The sequence below is a fragment of the Parus major genome, chromosome 15 (assembly GCF_001522545.3).
Source record: "Parus major isolate Abel chromosome 15, Parus_major1.1, whole genome shotgun sequence".
Taxonomy (NCBI): Eukaryota; Metazoa; Chordata; class Aves; order Passeriformes; family Paridae; genus Parus; species Parus major.
Window position 1 is genome coordinate 5,239,227 of NC_031784.1, and position 17,032 is coordinate 5,256,258.

A 17,032-nucleotide genomic window follows, 5' to 3' on the forward strand; every position below is an offset into this window, starting at 1 on the left:
GGAAGAGGTGACTGACCAGCATATTGCTATCCAGAAAACCACAAGGAACAGATTCTCAGTGAGTTCCAAGTGAGAAAAGATAACAGCAAATCCACATTCTGCTCCAAGAGAACTAAAGAAAACAATGTGGCACAAAAGTAAATGTTTTATCAAAAAACCGATGTTACACTGCTGAGCTTGTTGGTTTGTATGTAATTCTTCTTATTTAATGCTACATAATGCAAATAAAGATGCCTTATACAGATGACGTCTTGGGTGGCAAGCCTATAGTTAACACAATTTTTTAAAGAAATCCTTTATAATTTTCAAAAAATATACTGTGTGATATGCAGAATTTTTATATTTTACATTATCTAAATAGCTCAAGATACTTACTGAAGCATTAGGAAGAAGGAAAAAAAAAAAACAAAAAGAGGCAAGAAGAAAAATTTGCATTCCTAATTCTGAAAAGAAAGAGTGACAGTAACTTATGCTAAATACATAACATCACAAACTATCAATAAGGAAACAGACCTTTCCCTCTGGTCTGTCTGTAAACCAGATGGAGAAGAGGCAGCAACAAGGGAGTGATGAACCAGCAATTCAGCAAAACCCAGGCATGAACAGTAACCTCACTCGAGGAACACCTGTTAGGGCAAAATTCAAGGCATATCCACTCATCCATTTAGGAATTTATCCACTTGTCACATATCCACTTTCAAAGACCCTATAAAGGGTTCCATTAGCACCTGAAGAGCTCTTGTTTCACACCGGATGAAAGCACAGGAGAGATATTATCTAAGATTGTGAAAACCTCCAAGAAAAAGGAAAGACACTAAAATTATGAACAACTCCAAGAAAAGAAGAAGAAGGACAAGGGGGCATAGGCACCAAGCTCTCTGGATTTCAACTCCGTTCACTGGCGACAGCCAGGGGCGTCCCTGTGGCTGCAACATCAAAGGCGGGGAGCGCAGGCTGCTGCCCGGGCTGAGAGCACATCGCTGGTGGCCGATCTGTGCTCCAGGGCACGGGCAGAGCCACATCGGTGCCATCTGCTGTCACCAGGGACGCGCTGACCGAATCCAGTCTCCAGGTGCTAAGTTGTGTCAGTAACGAAGCCCTTATAACCAAGTTGCTAACTTTCTGTGCCACTGAAGCAGCGTGAGGAGCTCTGCAGTGCTGCCGTGTACACCTGACAGGCTCACCCTCAAACTTTGCAGATTTTAGCGAGATTGGAGTTTGTTTACGGGGGCGCCAGAGCGAGCACAATGCCCATGCCGACATCCGAGCTCTCTGCTCGCGAGGGTCCCGCTCCAGCTAGCGGCGGCCGAGCACGTTCGGGGCACACAAGCCCCGTTCCGGAGCCAGGCCCGGGCCCTCCGCCGCCCCGCACCGCGCAGGAGCCGGCCGGGACTGCGGCGGGACCCCCGCCCGCCCCGGGGCTCCCGGACCGCGGGGTCACTCGCGGCACCCCGAGGTGCCCGCGGCGAAGGGAGGCGAGCGCTCGGCCTGGCGTCCCCGGAGCCCGGGCAGGAGCTGCCCCACCGCCGCCCGGCCCCTCAGCGCGCCTCGGGCCACCGGGCCTGGCCCCCGCCGAGCTCCCTCCCGCTCCGTGCCGGGACAGCCGCCAGCCCGCGCCCCGCAGCTTCCCCCCGCCGCCCCGGCCCGGCCGCTCCTTCCCGCCTCCCCGCCCGCTCCAGCGCTGCCCCGTCCGGCGTCAACTCACCCGGGGAGGCTCCGCGTCCTGCTCCCGCCGAGCCCGGCCCACCGCCACGGCCCCCGCCGGGGGCGGCGGCGCCTGTTGCTCCATCGCGCTCCTCCTCCTCCTCCTTCTCCTGCGGGGGCCGGGGCCGCCGCCGCCCCCGCCAGGCCGATCCCGCTCCGGCCCCCGGCGCCACGTTCCGGGCCCGGCTGAGTGGGACCCGCAGTGCCCCGGCCCCGCCCCGGGCTGGGCTCCGCCCGGACCCCGGGCACCCCCGCCCGACGGCGCCGGGCCCGCGCCGGACGTCCTGCGGCTGCAGCCCGGGCTCCCCCAGCCGGGCCCGGGGCAGCCGCTCGGCCGCACCTCTGCGGTCCCGCCGGGAGCAGCGGTCGCCTCTCCGAGAATACGGACGAGCTCGGTCCCCACGGAGGATACAGCTCCGGCGTCGCTCTGTCGCCATACGGGCGGGGGAGCGTCGCCCAAAAGCAGCGGCAGCCTGAGTTCGAGAGTAAGCGGGGCCCACGTCGGACCGCAGGTGGTGATGCTGGTCACTAATGACACCGCATTGGCCAGGCACAGCGAGCCTCGGCACTTTGGTTAACCCAAATATTCCAGCTGCTGTGACCAATACTGCCTCTTGAAATGAACAGGCAAAATGGATTATGCTGAAGACTCTCCTTGCTGCAGATAATAAGTGATAAAGAAAAACGTCCTTATCTAAGTGAAAATGGGATGCCACTTTACCGTAGTGAAACTTACTCTTCTATAGAAAAAAAATGAGTCTGAAACATAAGAGAGCTTTCTGCAATCAAACTATGAACACATGGCCAGCAGCCCAAAGGTTTGCCATCAAATGAGTGAGATCAAATTTAGGACATCATTGGAAAGCAGGTCTTAGTCAAGACCCAGGGAAAGGACCCAAGCAAAGCAGCTACCGATTATTTAATAACTGTGGGATGGAGGAATAAATTATAGCAGTTTTATATTTCTATCTGAAAACAAATTGACAGTGTAAGTAGAAACTAGGGAATTCCCATCAGCAATGATGCAGGTCTTTTAAAAGTAACCAGTAACCAAAGCCCACAGGGATCAGTTTTTGCAGTACACCAGGACACAAATCTGGCCCAAATATACTGCATCCTTTGATTCTTTTATGTAGCAAATGGCAGCTGAGCATTCCCCTTCTACTTCAAATGAGCTACAGTAAACTCCCTGAGGATGTGCTAGTGACAGATTTGCACCAAAATGGCACATCTCCAAGGACAGACACACCTTTGTTCTAGCACCCCAGTGTATCTGGAGTGGACTGGAACCAGTGGTATTTTTTCCATCCCATGGATGTTTCTCCATACAATCCATTAAGAAAGATATCAGTGTACAAGAATCAGCACTTTATCATTAACATTGGTTCATATCAAATATATCAAAACACACAAGATCTCTGCAATGGGTACATAGAGGAAATACATCTCATTAATATCTTAATTCCTACCTGATATGGGTTTATTCCATAACACATTAGGTTTTTTTCCTTGCAAATCAACTTAGAGTAGATGCCTTTAACCAGAAGATGCATGTTGGAGAACAGAGTTACTAAACTGTTCTTTCAGTCAGCGATGAAATTAATAATCCTTTAGAGTAAGAGGCACACAGTTCAAAATTTTCACCTAACAGGCAAGCTAGTTTTTCTCTCTCAGTTCAATTCCTAGCTCTTTCCTGATAGGAATTTATACGTGTTCATTTCATCTCTTGTTATCCTCTTACTCATCCCTCCTCTGGGAAATAAACATAGTACACATGTTCCTCTGGGAAATAAACATAGTACACACGTTAAACACACCATGCAGATGGTAATGGTTGCTTTGGAAGTCAATCAGCCCCATCCCAGTGCACAATGCTGCGAGTTCAGCATTTACTGTGGAGCTTTACCTGAAGCCCAGAGCACCTCAAGCTCCATCAGAAGTCTTGTATATGAACTGAGTAATCTAAGTGTCCTCAGAAGTCTGTGGGCAGCATTGTGTCAGGTAATGCTCTGTCTCAGGCAAAAGCTCAGCAAGTTTAGTATTCCTTCTTAGTCTGTTAGGACTAAGCATTATTTCCATGCCTAACCTAGAAATTGGAAAAGAAGAAACAGAGAAGGTAGGTGGGGATGAAGCCAGCCAAAAAAAGTGTTAGTAACTTAGTTCAGGAGCTTTTTTTGATACTTTCCTTGAGTCAGAGAGATGGATGGACTAGAACATGACTAGTTGTGCAGATTCTCATGCATGCACAGCAGTCACTTCAGCCTTACAAAGTTATTTTTATTCAGAAATTGCATCATCAACAGTTTATTCCATTATTAAGATTTTTCTTAATAAAAAATTCTGCTTCCCATAAAAAAGCTGTCATCAACAAAGTCATCTTCTCCTCCTTTTCACCTCATTTTCTGGAATGATGTAGAAGGAACAGCACGTTTAGCAGAGCCATATTCATCCTCATTTTCATGGAGACGCTTTCTCGTGGTTTGCTGGAAGAAAAACACAGGAGGATGGCTCCAGGAAACCAGGTGAGGCAGAGCCTGACTCTTCTGCTTGCTCCACAACTAGAGGTGTTGGACAGTGTGACCAAAAAAGCAGCATGACTAACCCCTGTTTCTCTCCCAAGATCCATCTAATTATATTTGCCGGTTCTCATGTAAGACATTGCTCCCAGCTTGAAACAGCTACTGTTCAGTTTTCCTAATTAGCATTTGGTGATGAATGGCACAATGCTGTCCTAACCTGACAAGAGTTTACATTAGTAAGTTACATTAGTCACATTAGTGACTTGAATCCATTAAAAAAAACAAACATACATTCAACCATTTTATTGTAAATATAGGAATAATCCTTTAAAGCCTAGGCAAGTGTTTCTATACATGTAAACAAAGTGTTGACAAAGCATGGAAATCCATTGCTGCTCTTCAGGAAGTAGAACTAACCTAACAACAGGCTGCCACATAAAGCCCAAGGGTACATTTCTCTAAAGTCTCAAAATTAACTGATTTTCTTATTAAAGATTACTTCAAAATTTACTTTCTCTGTACATCAATTATTAATCCTCTAATATCTACTGTACATACCATATTTGATGTTTCTGGTGGATTCATATTGGTACATGTCTGAGCAAGTAGCTGTTGAAATGTAGTTTTCATATCCTCATCCTGCAAAAAAAACCCAAAACAAACAGCATCTAAGTAGTTTATAGAATACTTAAGGGAAAAGCAAAGACTGGGAAACTCAAAGAGCAGTGACTAGGATATTCACTGCTAGAGACTATTAGAAATAAAGATCATTGAGCTTCTAAGGATTTCAGCTGTTTTAAGTGAGTTTTTTTAGGTGAAGGGAGTGGAGAGGGTCCTTTTCCTAAGCAATGGAGTACTGCAGTATCTCCTTTATTTTATTTAACTATTCTTAAGTGCTACAAAAAGGCTTTGACCTGATTATCCATTTAATTTTATGCAGAATTTTGACTTGTTTTTCTTTTCCAGTGTCACCTGATTTGATTGTGGCTACATTTGATTTGATGGATAAGGTAAGAAATATTTTTCCATTTATGTAACAAAGACCTGTGTTTTTTCTTCAGCATGCAAGCAAACTAATTTTGTGCCATTCAAAATACCTCAGTGGAGATTTCAGAGGAAGAAACAGCAATTAATTGTTTATATGCCTTTAAGAAATGTTTTATTAATTAAATACAGGTAAGACACTTGCACTGAGCAGTACTTAGGTTTACACAGCTCAACAAGTTTTAAAGTTGTAGATTTAAGCAAAGAATGGAGTAAACAACTTGTTTCGAAAACACTAATTTGAAAGCACTACTAGTTTAAATAAATCTGCAGAACATGCTTACTTCTAGTATCTGAAATATTCCCTAGTGTTCCCAAAATCATCAGAGGGCTAACTGGCATCAGCTGGTCAGAGAGAATGTGTTTTTTAGTGTTGACTTGTGAAGTCGATACTTCCAGACAAGACAAGAGGGAGAGAGGAGCCAGTAACTCCTCATTACTCACAGGAACAGGACTCAGGAGCTCTTTTGGTGGCATTCAACATGTGTGATACCTAGAACTGAGCAGGCTGGCCTTCCAAGCAGGCAGTCTACATCATCTATAAACACCTGACACTCTTAATAACAGCCCCTGAAGGAAAACAGTTCAAAGAACAGCAGCTGAATGCTAGATTTTAAAAGCTACACAAATCTGGATTTATGGTATGGTGTTTTCTGGAAACTTCTGTCCTATCTTCACAATTAAAATTAAGAGATGCCCTTACATGGAATATACAATCAAGTTAATAACAACTTGAGTTTATATACTGAAATATTTTAAATTCTTAGCTTGTCTAAATCAGTCATCTATTTCCCCTTCCATACATACCAGCCATTTTTAAAATCAGTGTTGCATGGTTTCTGAAGAACTTTTTCTGCTCAGATTTATAGTTTAAATGTAGGAATCTATATCTGATTAACTCACTGTAGATGTTACATGCAAAACTACAGTAAGTAAAATCCATGAATGCCAGGAAATGTTTCCTGATGCCCAGGAGCATAATCAAGACAAGTTAATCACTTTAAAAAGAGTCATCCACACATGTTTTTTGTCTCAGAACACTATCAGCTGTTGAGCACTGAGGGATACTCCCTTGCTTCCCCCATTTCTTATGCTCTTTACCTGTTCCCAGTCCCAGTGGGGGAACAGGAATAGCATTGTGCTTTGTGTAAAAAAACAGAACCTGTTGCATGGCTCAGATGTAGGCTGGGTAACATTTTTCAGCCTCTTCAAGCAAAAATATTCAAGAGAGCTCATAGGTTCAGTGGAGACCTCTGCCAAAAGTAAGAAAAGACCACCTAAAGACTATCCCTCTCAAATCTAATTAGACTGTAACAGGAGGCAGGGAAACCATCGCTTCCTACTCAGAGGGTTCCCAAACCAGGGACATTTATTCCTACACAGCAGAGTAAAAACAAAGTAGTATTGGATGCTTGCCAGAAACAAACTCTGCACTGCCTGCCCACACAAACATCTGAGGAAATGGGGCTCTGTTACAATGCTTGAAAGGAGAGGTCCATCCTACCAGAACCACAGTCAGGCTTGGGCTCTAAAAAACACATCTTGATCCTCACATGTGAAAGGGTTTTGGGAAGAGGTGTCTCAGAAAGGATGCAGAAGCTGCTTATTGTACTGAAAGAAGGTATTCAGGAGACTACTCCATGCTGCTTTTGCAGTCTCTCTACAGGGAGAAAACACATCTTTGAAAACACAAGACATCAACAAGTTACACCCCTGAACAACTCAGCTTTCAGTTAAAATTCAATTCCTACCTGAAGCCAAGGATGCTCTAAGGCTTCCTCTGTGGTAAGACGTTTGCTTGGATCCACTACTAACAGCTTCTTCACAAGATCCAGAGCTAAGATAACAAAATGAGCTGGTTGGCATATGATCAATCCATTCATTACCTGAAATAAGCCTACACCTAAACTGGTTGTGACAATGTGCCTTATACCCCTTCAGAACAATGCACAAAAGTACAGGCTGGGCAGGTCACTTTTCTTTTTTCTGTGCACGGAAAGGGCTGCACACTGCAACCATGTTTCCTTCATATGCACATGACTCAACACTTCTCATCATACCAGAATTACCCTAGATATATTTAGCATGTAGACAATTTATGTTCTGAGCATGCAAAGGAGGCTCAGCACTTCACTAAATGCTTTGGTATTACTGTGGAAAAGCAAAGACAGCTTAATTTATCCTGGTTTGCAGTGTCTTGGAAAGCAGATTATCCATCTGGGAAAGTGGGAAAGAAGAGACAGGACATACACATGTATGCTGAACATAAACTCTCATCTTCTTAGGAGGCTGCTTAGAAGACACTGGGAAAAATATGGCATTTATGTTGTATTTTATTACTCCAAATCTCCCATAAAAGAATTTCAGCAAGATTTACTTTCCATTTGATCATATTATTCTGAATACATACCAGTAGGACTATGGAAATTATGTTAAGATTGTACATTCTCATGAATGTCTGACTTATTATTGAATAAGCTTCAAACTATTCAGGAAAGAGTTATATTTGATAAGTTTATTAGACAAAGAATGACTGCATTGTTTATTAGAAACTCCTCTGCACGTACAAAGAAATATCCAAGGTAAATACTACAATTATTTTGTGCATAAAAATGTCCTGAAAAACTAAAGCACACAGACAGTCATTATCATTTTAGTTTGTTATGCAAAAACTGTTTCACAGACTACTTCACTTAATGGGCCAAACATAATAGATGATACCTCAAATGTGACTGACACTTTCCCAAGACTAGCACCATGGAAGGACTCTCTTGGAATGTTTGTTTTTGGAATTCTAACTCCTGGTGGTTTTGGTTCAACACTTGAAGAATCTTTAGGCAAAGTCTGTAGACCCGCTTGATAAAGTCAGAAGAAAAAGTGAAAAGAGGAGAAATAGATTTATGTGCCCACAAACTCTATACTTGTGTGGTTAATTATGCTAAATACTACTAAGAAATCTTTTCAATAATAAAGTATGTGCTCTTTCTAATGCTTTAACAATGAACTTAAAAAATATTTTAATATATTAGGTTTTAATATATTAATTTAAAAACTAAACACATAAACACAAAATGTGCCATGCAGCTGAAAGGAGAAAAAAGGAGAACAAAAACTACAAGAAAAGAGATAGATATTTTACTACCCACTGTGCTGGAGTCATACCCATGTCTGACACATGCTTCCATTCTTTTGGGATGAATGTGTATTTTCCATGAGTGATTTGATCTTTCAGAGAGAGTTGAGTATTTTGCTCATTGAATGGTGGATATCCACACAAGCTGTATAAAAGAAAACAAGTTAAACAACTCAGAATTTGTCATAGCAAACGAAACACTGAAATCACACATTTTAAGGCATTTGCTATCACAGTGTTTTTATAGGTGTAGAGTTTTAAACACACTTTCACTTCCTTGTATAGACACTGAAGTTGCCAAGTCTCAAGCCATGTATGTCAAAGACTGCCCAGTGAAGGTACATCTACACAATATCTTACCATACAAAAAGAATAACTCCTAAACTCCAGCAGTCCACAGCTCGGCTGTATCCAGCAGTCCCAAGTGAATTTAGAACCTCAGGAGCAAGATACATGGGAGTACCACATAATGTTTTCATAAGAGAAGCTTCTCCAAGAATCTTGGATTGTCCAAAATCTGTAATCTCGTATTTAAAAATGGTAACACCACATTACATATTAGGATGGACTGTACTAGAACACATCATATTGTAGACATACATCAGGAAGTAGAGCTAAGTTTCTTCCTTCCAAGCCAGTTCCAGTACATGACTATGAGCAGAAGTCACCCCAAACATTATTAAGTGAGAATGGGAGAGGAGGAAGAGGCAGAAATATGACAAAGGATTACATTTTACGCTGGCAAAAAGTACTTTCAGATTTGGATATAAATGGACAACCACAGAATAAAGGTATTGTAGCCTATTAGAAGAGTTTACTTGAAAAATAAGCATTTTAGCATGCAAATATATTCAATGCTTTCTCTGGAAAAAAAACAAACAAAACAACTCAAAAGAAAATCCACAACCCTAATAACCCCTCACAAAAACCAAAACAACAGAAAAATCCCTGTCACCATACAGCCTGGATATTTGTGGGAATGCTGTCTGTAATTTAAGAATGTAGATTTTATTGGGGGAAAAATACATTGGCATTTGAAAATACATATGCAGTATATGGGTTGAAATATCCATAAAAATAAAATTAGAATTATGAAAAAAAAGTCTATATTTTAAGTTACTTCATTGTTTGTATGATTAATTCCATAATATCTTCTTGGCTATGTTTAATGAAATATCAAGAAGAATGTGAAGGAACACTCCCAAATCTCTCCATTAACAAGAATTGTTAGTTTTCTTACCTTTATAAGACATGTCTCTTCAGAAGATGAAAGTAGCACATTTTCTGGCTTTAGATCTCGGTGTATAATTCCATTGTCATGAAGATACTAAATACATACAGATGGGCAATTAAGGAAAAACAGACTATTAACTTGTTTTATATTGTAAGCTTTCCATTTTTTCTCATGGCAATGGCAGGATAACTGAAATGGCTGTGTAAGAGGTGGGCATACATTCAAAGCTCCCTAACATGTGACTCTCCCTTAAAAAAGCAAGGTAAAATGAAAACAAAACAAAATAAACAAAACAAAAAATTCTGCACCAAAACACCATCACAAAGAAACAGAAAAACATCTTATAAATTATGCTTCCAATATCAAATCTCAATGCAAGCACAGTGTGCAGACCCAAGTTCTGTGTCACCTTTGTAGGAATTCTGCTTTTCTGTCTCTCTCTTGTTAAACCAACTTGCTAAGAACACTGTACTGATTGCTTGCATGGGTTTCAGTGACAGAAAAACTCATCTTACTGACTTTTTTTGGTAGAATTCATGATTATGTACCTTTACTGCCAGCAGCATCTGATAAAAGTACAACTTGCAGATATCTTCTTTCATCTTGATTGGCCTTGACACTCTGTCATACAATTCTCCTCCTTCCATCCTAAAGCAAATGCAGGTTAACAAGCCAACATATAAATTCCAAAAGATTCATCTTATTAGACAAGACTAAGACCAAAACATTTGGTTATAGTGGCTACAGAGAAAGAATATACTTCTGAAAATGAGTGAGCAACATCCTAAACACAGCACTTGCATGGCTAAGATCAATCTCTTGAGTCTTCACTGGGAGTTGTTACATGATTTTTGATCAGCTCCCTGTTATGAGCTCAAAAATCAAAATAAATAGCAGCAATCCACAACAGCAGCAGAGCAAACAATATCCAGGCCCTGAGTGCCTACAAAGCACAGAAGGATAGTTTCTCCTGGTTATCCTAGCTCCTAATCTTACAAAGGTTTCAGAGAACAGTGGAGGCCAGCAAAAGGAAAACAAAATAAAACAAGCAAAACCTCCACAGTTCATTGTGGCTATGAAAAAACCATTTCATTTTATGCATTTACTTTCAAACAGGTTACTTACAGTTCCAAAACTATGTAGTAATCCTCTGCTTCAAAGAAATTTTTAATCTTGATTAAGCAAGGCTAACAGAAAAGGGAACACAGAGACATACAAAATAGAAAAATTAATCCTAATGTTCTTATTTCAGTATTTCAAACCAGTCACTTAAACTAACACTTAACACAAGTGACTTGCAAGCACCCCAGACCACAACATTTTATCTGTTTTACATGCAGAGGAAAGAGGGGATACAAATTCAAGAAATTGACAGTGAAACTAGTCCTTATATTCAGTTATTTTGCAGCATTTACAAAGCCTTGCATCAAAGATAAATTTTTGCAACAGTGGCTCAGGCTAAAACTTCTCCTGTAATGTTTCTGCTCAAATTTACATTTCTGTTATCCAATGCTTTAAAATCTCAAATCTGCTAGGATATAATATACTTAAAATAAGAAAAAAAGACCCGTTCAAAAATTTACAAGGAAAATTATGTACCTTCTTTAACACATTTCTAAATGGATAAAATTGCTCTTTGGTTACTACACTAAGGTCAGTAAACTAAACAAGTACATACAGGAGAGAGCAAAAAATAATAAAAATGTACAGTAACACTCACATGATCTATTTTCTTCAAAATTTCTATTTCTGTATTGATGTTTAAAGCTGGGTTCTATTAAAAGAATCAAATACCATATTGGGTAAGACAGAGCTGTTCTGGAATAAGACATATGAGAAATAAGAGACAGTACCAGAAAAAACATCATTTCATGCCTTTTGCTACTGTAAGTGACCATAACATACGATTTTTTTCCATAAAATGATCAGGTGCCCTCAGTGAATTAAATAAACAGAGTGCTGTCACTATCTGGAGCAAGACATGTAATTTCACTGTAGGTTAGAAATCCCCAACTAATTTTCAAATTAAAAAACAATGAAATTCTTTTTGCTTCTCTACTTGTATTGTATTTGAACAGCTTTTCTCCCTCCAAGATGCTTTGCATATGGGCCAACCTATAATTACATGATACTCCCTCCTATTTTGCAAGATAATATAACCAGATTCTATAATCTGTGGCTTAGGCTCAACTAATGAAATCAACTCAGCAGGGTTTTTTTTGCTTTTCTGCCAATCCAAATCAATCATCTTGGAACACACAACTCACACACAACATTCCAGATATACTCCTGTGTCTGTTTTGTAGAATGGTATGCATTAGTAATTATAATTCACAACAGCATCTTGAGCCAGTTGTCGTTGTTCTTCTCCAAATTCTGGCTTCTGCCATTGGACACAGGAAAAGCCCTTCCCAAAAGGCTTCATACGATTTTCTTAAAATCTATTATGATGAAGCATTCAACAATATTAGCTTAGTTGGTACATTTTTGGTTAAGACTCTGCTGGTTATGATGTTTCTATCTGATGCATTTTAGGACATAAACCAATCCCTACAAGACTCCACCCCACCCCTTGTATACATCTCATTAACAGGGGTTAATGGGAATGTGGTCAAGGAATAAAAACGAGCGTTTCCTACAGAAGTCTGGACATCATACAAGATCAAAAAACATTTTGAAATTAAACACAGAAGATAAGATGTAAGAAAATCCTCATTTGAACAGCTGAGGAGTCAGAGAAGTTAGCAAATATTCCAGGAGCACTGCAAGGTGGCCAAGACAGAGACAAACAAAAATACTTACTGCCTCTCCCAGGCTACTTGCCACAAACTTCCGTTTATTGATGATTTTCACTGCAACTTTGTTACAGGTGCTCTTCTCAAATGCCAGTTTGACTTCTCCACAGGCACCACTGAAACAAGAGCACAGCTCTGTCAAAAATCCGTGGAACAAGATTGAAAATGAAAGCATAACTTGAAGCTGGCTGATTTCTACTTTCTGAATAAGGCAACATTGCCTGTTCTGAGGAAGTACTCAACAATTTGAAAGTCTATAGTACTTCTCAGGAAACATTCAGGAGTTAGAAAGTCTATTTAAATAGCAAGTGTTGTCAAGGGCCATTCATTCAATCTGCATTCAATATGCAGAGCAGCTACTCTGTACCAAAAGTATTGGTAGATAGGATGAACAAGGTCTGTCAGCATTTCCTTCATGCAAAGGCATTTAGAAGAGAACTTAGGAAGTGTTCTCTTAACACTAGACTGCACAAATCTGAGGAACAGATAAGACAATGTTTGTATTTTTACTAAATAGCAATTCTATCACAGAAAGAAATTCTTCTATTTTCCACTCAGATTTGTTTCTACTTAATTATTCACCTCCAAATTCTTCACTGACCAACTGCTTCCAAAGGAGAAAAAAATAGCCCCCATTTAAATAGCTTCTCTCTCCTTTTTCTTGGATAGTTATTTTCCTTTTCATCTGAGGGCCTCAATAGTGATCTTGTAGTAAGCTGTATTCTGGCATAAAGCTTTTTTCCATTTCCAATAACTGAGTAAATTAATATACAAACTTTAAAAACTCATTAAGAATTTACAGACTTCATTCTCTTCTACAGAAAAAAAAACCCAACCAAAACAAAACAAAACCTGTTTTTTGCACTTGGTGATAGATTACAAACCCCAAGCCAATTAGAGAGACAAAGCCAAAATTCCTGTTTAAACTGTTGTAAAGAACATGTTTATTTACATGTTATCATTTTTTTTTTCTTTTTTCTTTTAAAACAGCAGCTCAGTTAATACTGGTAATAATTCCAGCACAAGATACTGATAATGATAATGGAGTTAACCCTTTCTACTGAGGGGAGAAAGATGTTTACCTTCCCAAAGTCTTTGACATGATGTATTTCTCTCTGAATTCTTTAGGAAACATCATCTGATCATCTACGGTAAGATCAGAAAATACAAACACTGGGAAGAAAAGTGGAGATAATTTTCCTATTATTAAGTTTAAAATTTTTATTATGACAAACATCTAGGTTTTGTGAACTTTTATCATCAACAATATAACTGAGAAAATACTGCCAGCTAGAGGAAAAACTAAATATATGCTATAAATTATACCAGCTATGGGTTAGCAAGGTGATCTTACTGCTGAAAAATTACATTTTGGGATGAAATTCACAACAGTCTTTAACTAATGAACTACATTTAAGGACAAAAGGAGCGAAAATTTCAATGTACCAGCAAAGATCAAAGAGAAGTAATAATCAAGAAGACAGGATCTTAGTGGAAAATCAAAGAAAAAGAAACAAAAGTCCAGCCCTGTTTATTTTTAAGAGGATTTTCTATTTATTGTGCAGCATCTGGTTAGGTATCTGGGGTGTTTTTTCAACTTTGCTTGAATAGTCTGTTTTCCCTGCTCCTATCATCATATGCACAGCTACTGAAATGCAAAAGTGTTTCAAAAATAGGAAAACAACTATAAAAGTTTCTACTGTAGTAAGGTTCTATCTGATGCAGATTTTAAGTTTTCTTTTTCAGGTTTTTTTTTCCCTAGGGTTGACAAGGGCATGGATAATTTTTATGAGTACTAAAACACCTATTAATGAGCTGTGCTCATGAAGCAGCTCAGCTCCCAAGAAACATACTCAAATCAATGCAGAAATAACCTCTTGGTCAATACATGAAAAATCTACTTAAGTTAAAGAACATTTTACCCTTATTGGTCTGTATAGACAGTGCAATTTCAGAGTTGTGTGTCAGTGGAAGCCTCCTCCCTTTTCCAACGAGCTCTCTATTAACAAATGTCCCATTGGCACTGTGGTCTTCAATGTAGGCAACAAAGGAATTTTTTGGACCCATTTCCTCAAAGAGAAAAAAAAAGGGAAAATGACAGTAAAGAACAAATCTTGATTTTACAATAAAGACATGTAGACATACACTAGAAATTTACTATTGCTGACTCAAGAAATGAGACTGTGAGTTTATTTCATAAAACATATGAATGGGGCATTGCCAGAAATCATGTTAAAGAAGTCAACCCTGAAGATACCTTGATTTCTTTAGGGTCTCTGCCCTAAAGTCTCTTTTTGAATTATGCCAAAATAGACACAGTTAACATTTTTAACACTTACCCTGAAAATTCGGAAGTGCTTCTTGCTATAGTTTTGGTAGAAGCCAGTCTCAGACAATCCCAGCTTAGAAAAACTGTAATCACAGCTTTTGTCTCTCCCAAACCAGTATTCCTCATTCACACAGTCTGCAGAGGAGGGGAAAGTACAGCAGAGAGAGAACACAACATTGCAGGAAGTCAATACCTATGGCACTACAGAATGATTCCAAATGGCAATGAATAGGATTACAGAAACAAGATTCTTCCCATAGAATCAAATTTGTCTTAACTCATACAAAGCACCACAAGCACATTGTCAAATCCCTTCAAGATTTTACTCTCTTTAGCTGTGATATTTTTCAGTTCACCTGCAGCAGTATAGAGGCACATAACTAAATAAAATAAATTATAACATTTTTTAAAAATTAAGCATGTAACAACATGAATACTCCAGAATTTCTCTAAGGCTATGGAAGCTGTGTATCCAAGTACTCAGTGTAAACACTGGGATGTCATATGGAATAAAACATAGCAAAAAGTTGCATAGCTAAATTTGCTTGTACCTAATTTGAAAATGAAAAGACACTGCTCTTCAGCAAGCTGCTCAGAACTTTTCTGAGATCCAACGAAGAAGACAAAATGTTTATTACAGTATGCACATACCACAGTTGCTGAAACCTTTTCCAAGTGCAAAGAGTCGACCCCAAGGCTGAGGAGCCAGCTCCTCAGATTCCTGGTCCTCAGGGATGGAGGGAAGCTCCTGAGTGGGAACAGTGTCCAAGGAACTCAGAGTCCCAGAACTTGAGGAAGACTGACTAGTGCTCTGTGACCCACTGGAAGAAGAACTGGTACCACTCTGTGGCTGCTGGGCACTCTGAGACTGCTGTGTTTCACTTCCAGTCTCTCGAGACATGTTGGCTTCAAAGAGAATGTTAAAAAAACCCTGCAATTATTACATCAAAGTAAAACTGGCAAACACTCACACACTTTACTATTAATGTACAAGTTCATTCTCAGGCTCAGAGTAGCAAAACTTCCAACCAAAGCGTGCATGTCTGGGTTATACGTAAATACCCAGGAATTTTGCAAACCAGGATGTTTTTCCTTTTAAAAGACAACGTGGAGCGGCCTCTGCTGGTTCTAGGGCAGACCTAACATTTATTCCCGGATTGCTACCGAGGACTTCAGCGCTCACATTGTTCCATACAGACATGGGCTGTGCTCCGACAGAGCATCCCCACACGGAGCAAGGGACCACGGCTGGACCCCAACGCAAAGAGGAAAACTGAAAGGAGTAAGAACCATAAAATGGCATACGTTTTCTTGAAAGTGCCCAAGAGATTGATCACACCTGTACACAATAACTGTACAAAACCCTGCCAGATTCAGACACTCGCCCCAGCAGCTGTTGGCACAGGCAGCGGCAAGAAACAGCGTCTCCCTGCCCCGGAAATTCCTGGCATGTGGTGCCTCCTTCTCCACCAAAATGCTGCACCAGCCAGCCCACCCCTACAGCCAGCTTCCTCCAACACATCAGTGCTCACCGGGGCTCCTGGAACGCCCACGAGCCTTCCTACCTTACCACCTGTATATCGGGTTTTTAGCCGGTTGTCATACAGTTTCATGTATACTTCTCCTTGTGGGTTTGCTACATTTCATTACGAGCCATAAAACCACGACAGCTCCCAAGTTCCCTCCCCCGTCCCGTTTGTTACAGGTGTTTACAAACACAGGCAAGGCCCGCGGACAGAACAGAATCACGGGATCATCTGGGTTGGAAAAGACAGAGGCAAATTTCCCCAGCACCACCAAAGCCACCGCTGGCTCTGTCCCCTGGTTCCACATCCAGACGGCTCTGGAACCCCTCTAGGGATGGTGACCCCACCTCTGACCTGGGCAGCCCTTTCCAGAAAGGAACTTTCCCTCGTATCCAACCTAAACCTCCCTCTAAAGGCTCAGTCGGCGGGGCCAGGCCGATAGCGGCCTCGCACCGTGCGGAGCGGCGGGGCCGGGCAATGCTGCCCCAGGACCGACACCGCCACCAGCAGCCCCACCGTCCCTACTGAGCACTGCGGCCCCGTGCCCGCCGGCCCCGAGCGGCCGTCCCGGGAGAAGCAGCGGGGAGCAGGCTGTGGCGGCGCCGGGACGGGGAAGGACCGGGAGGGGAAGGGAAGGGAAGGGTCGGGCGGGACCCGAACTCACGGCTCGCGGGGCTCTCGCCGTCGGAGCGGGGCCGCCGTGCGCGCTGCGCGCGCGCCCCGAGCGCAGCCAATGAGCGCGCGGCCC

The 17,032-nt window shown here is 41.3% G+C and overlaps 2 protein-coding genes across 17 annotated transcripts in view; both read right to left on the reverse strand.

Moving 5' to 3' along the window:
• The window catches only part of TTC28 (tetratricopeptide repeat domain 28), a 104,765-nt gene extending 102,959 nt beyond the window's left edge, over positions 1-1,806 (reverse strand). For 2 of the 3 annotated variants that reach the window (XM_015643896.3, XM_015643894.3), the window contains exon 1: positions 1,706-1,806. In XM_015643896.3, the coding sequence (XP_015499382.1) occupies positions 1,706-1,789 (84 nt within the window). In that variant the 5' untranslated portion in view covers positions 1,790-1,806. The remainder of the gene's footprint in view (positions 1-1,705) is intronic. The other variant, XM_015643895.3, reaches the window with a different exon arrangement.
• Positions 1,807-3,960: 2,154 nt separating this feature from the next.
• On the reverse strand, positions 3,961-17,025 carry CHEK2 (checkpoint kinase 2). Of its 14 annotated transcripts, none has more exons than XR_004499629.1 (16): positions 16,949-17,025; positions 15,410-15,664; positions 14,769-14,893; positions 14,352-14,499; positions 13,512-13,602; positions 12,437-12,545; positions 11,355-11,408; positions 10,760-10,821; positions 10,183-10,282; positions 9,641-9,727; positions 8,761-8,924; positions 8,410-8,545; positions 7,989-8,122; positions 7,019-7,104; positions 4,782-4,862; positions 4,160-4,187 (listed from the first exon to the last, which is right to left on the reverse strand). XR_004499629.1 is itself a non-coding variant. In XM_033518284.1 (15 exons), exons 2-15 carry the CDS (start codon positions 15,657-15,659, stop codon positions 4,095-4,097), a joined length of 1,587 nt encoding a protein of 528 aa, XP_033374175.1. In that variant the 5' UTR covers positions 15,660-15,664; positions 16,949-17,025; the 3' UTR covers positions 3,961-4,094. The 14 variants fall into 14 exon arrangements, 5 of the variants coding, with proteins under 5 accessions (XP_033374175.1, XP_015499891.1, XP_033374174.1 ...); XR_004499632.1 differs by lacking the exon at positions 4,160-4,187 and adding an exon at positions 6,772-6,927 and having other exon boundaries at positions 8,430-8,545; XR_002002302.2 differs by lacking the exon at positions 4,160-4,187 and adding an exon at positions 6,821-6,927.
• Between the last annotated feature and the right edge of the window lie 7 nt (positions 17,026-17,032).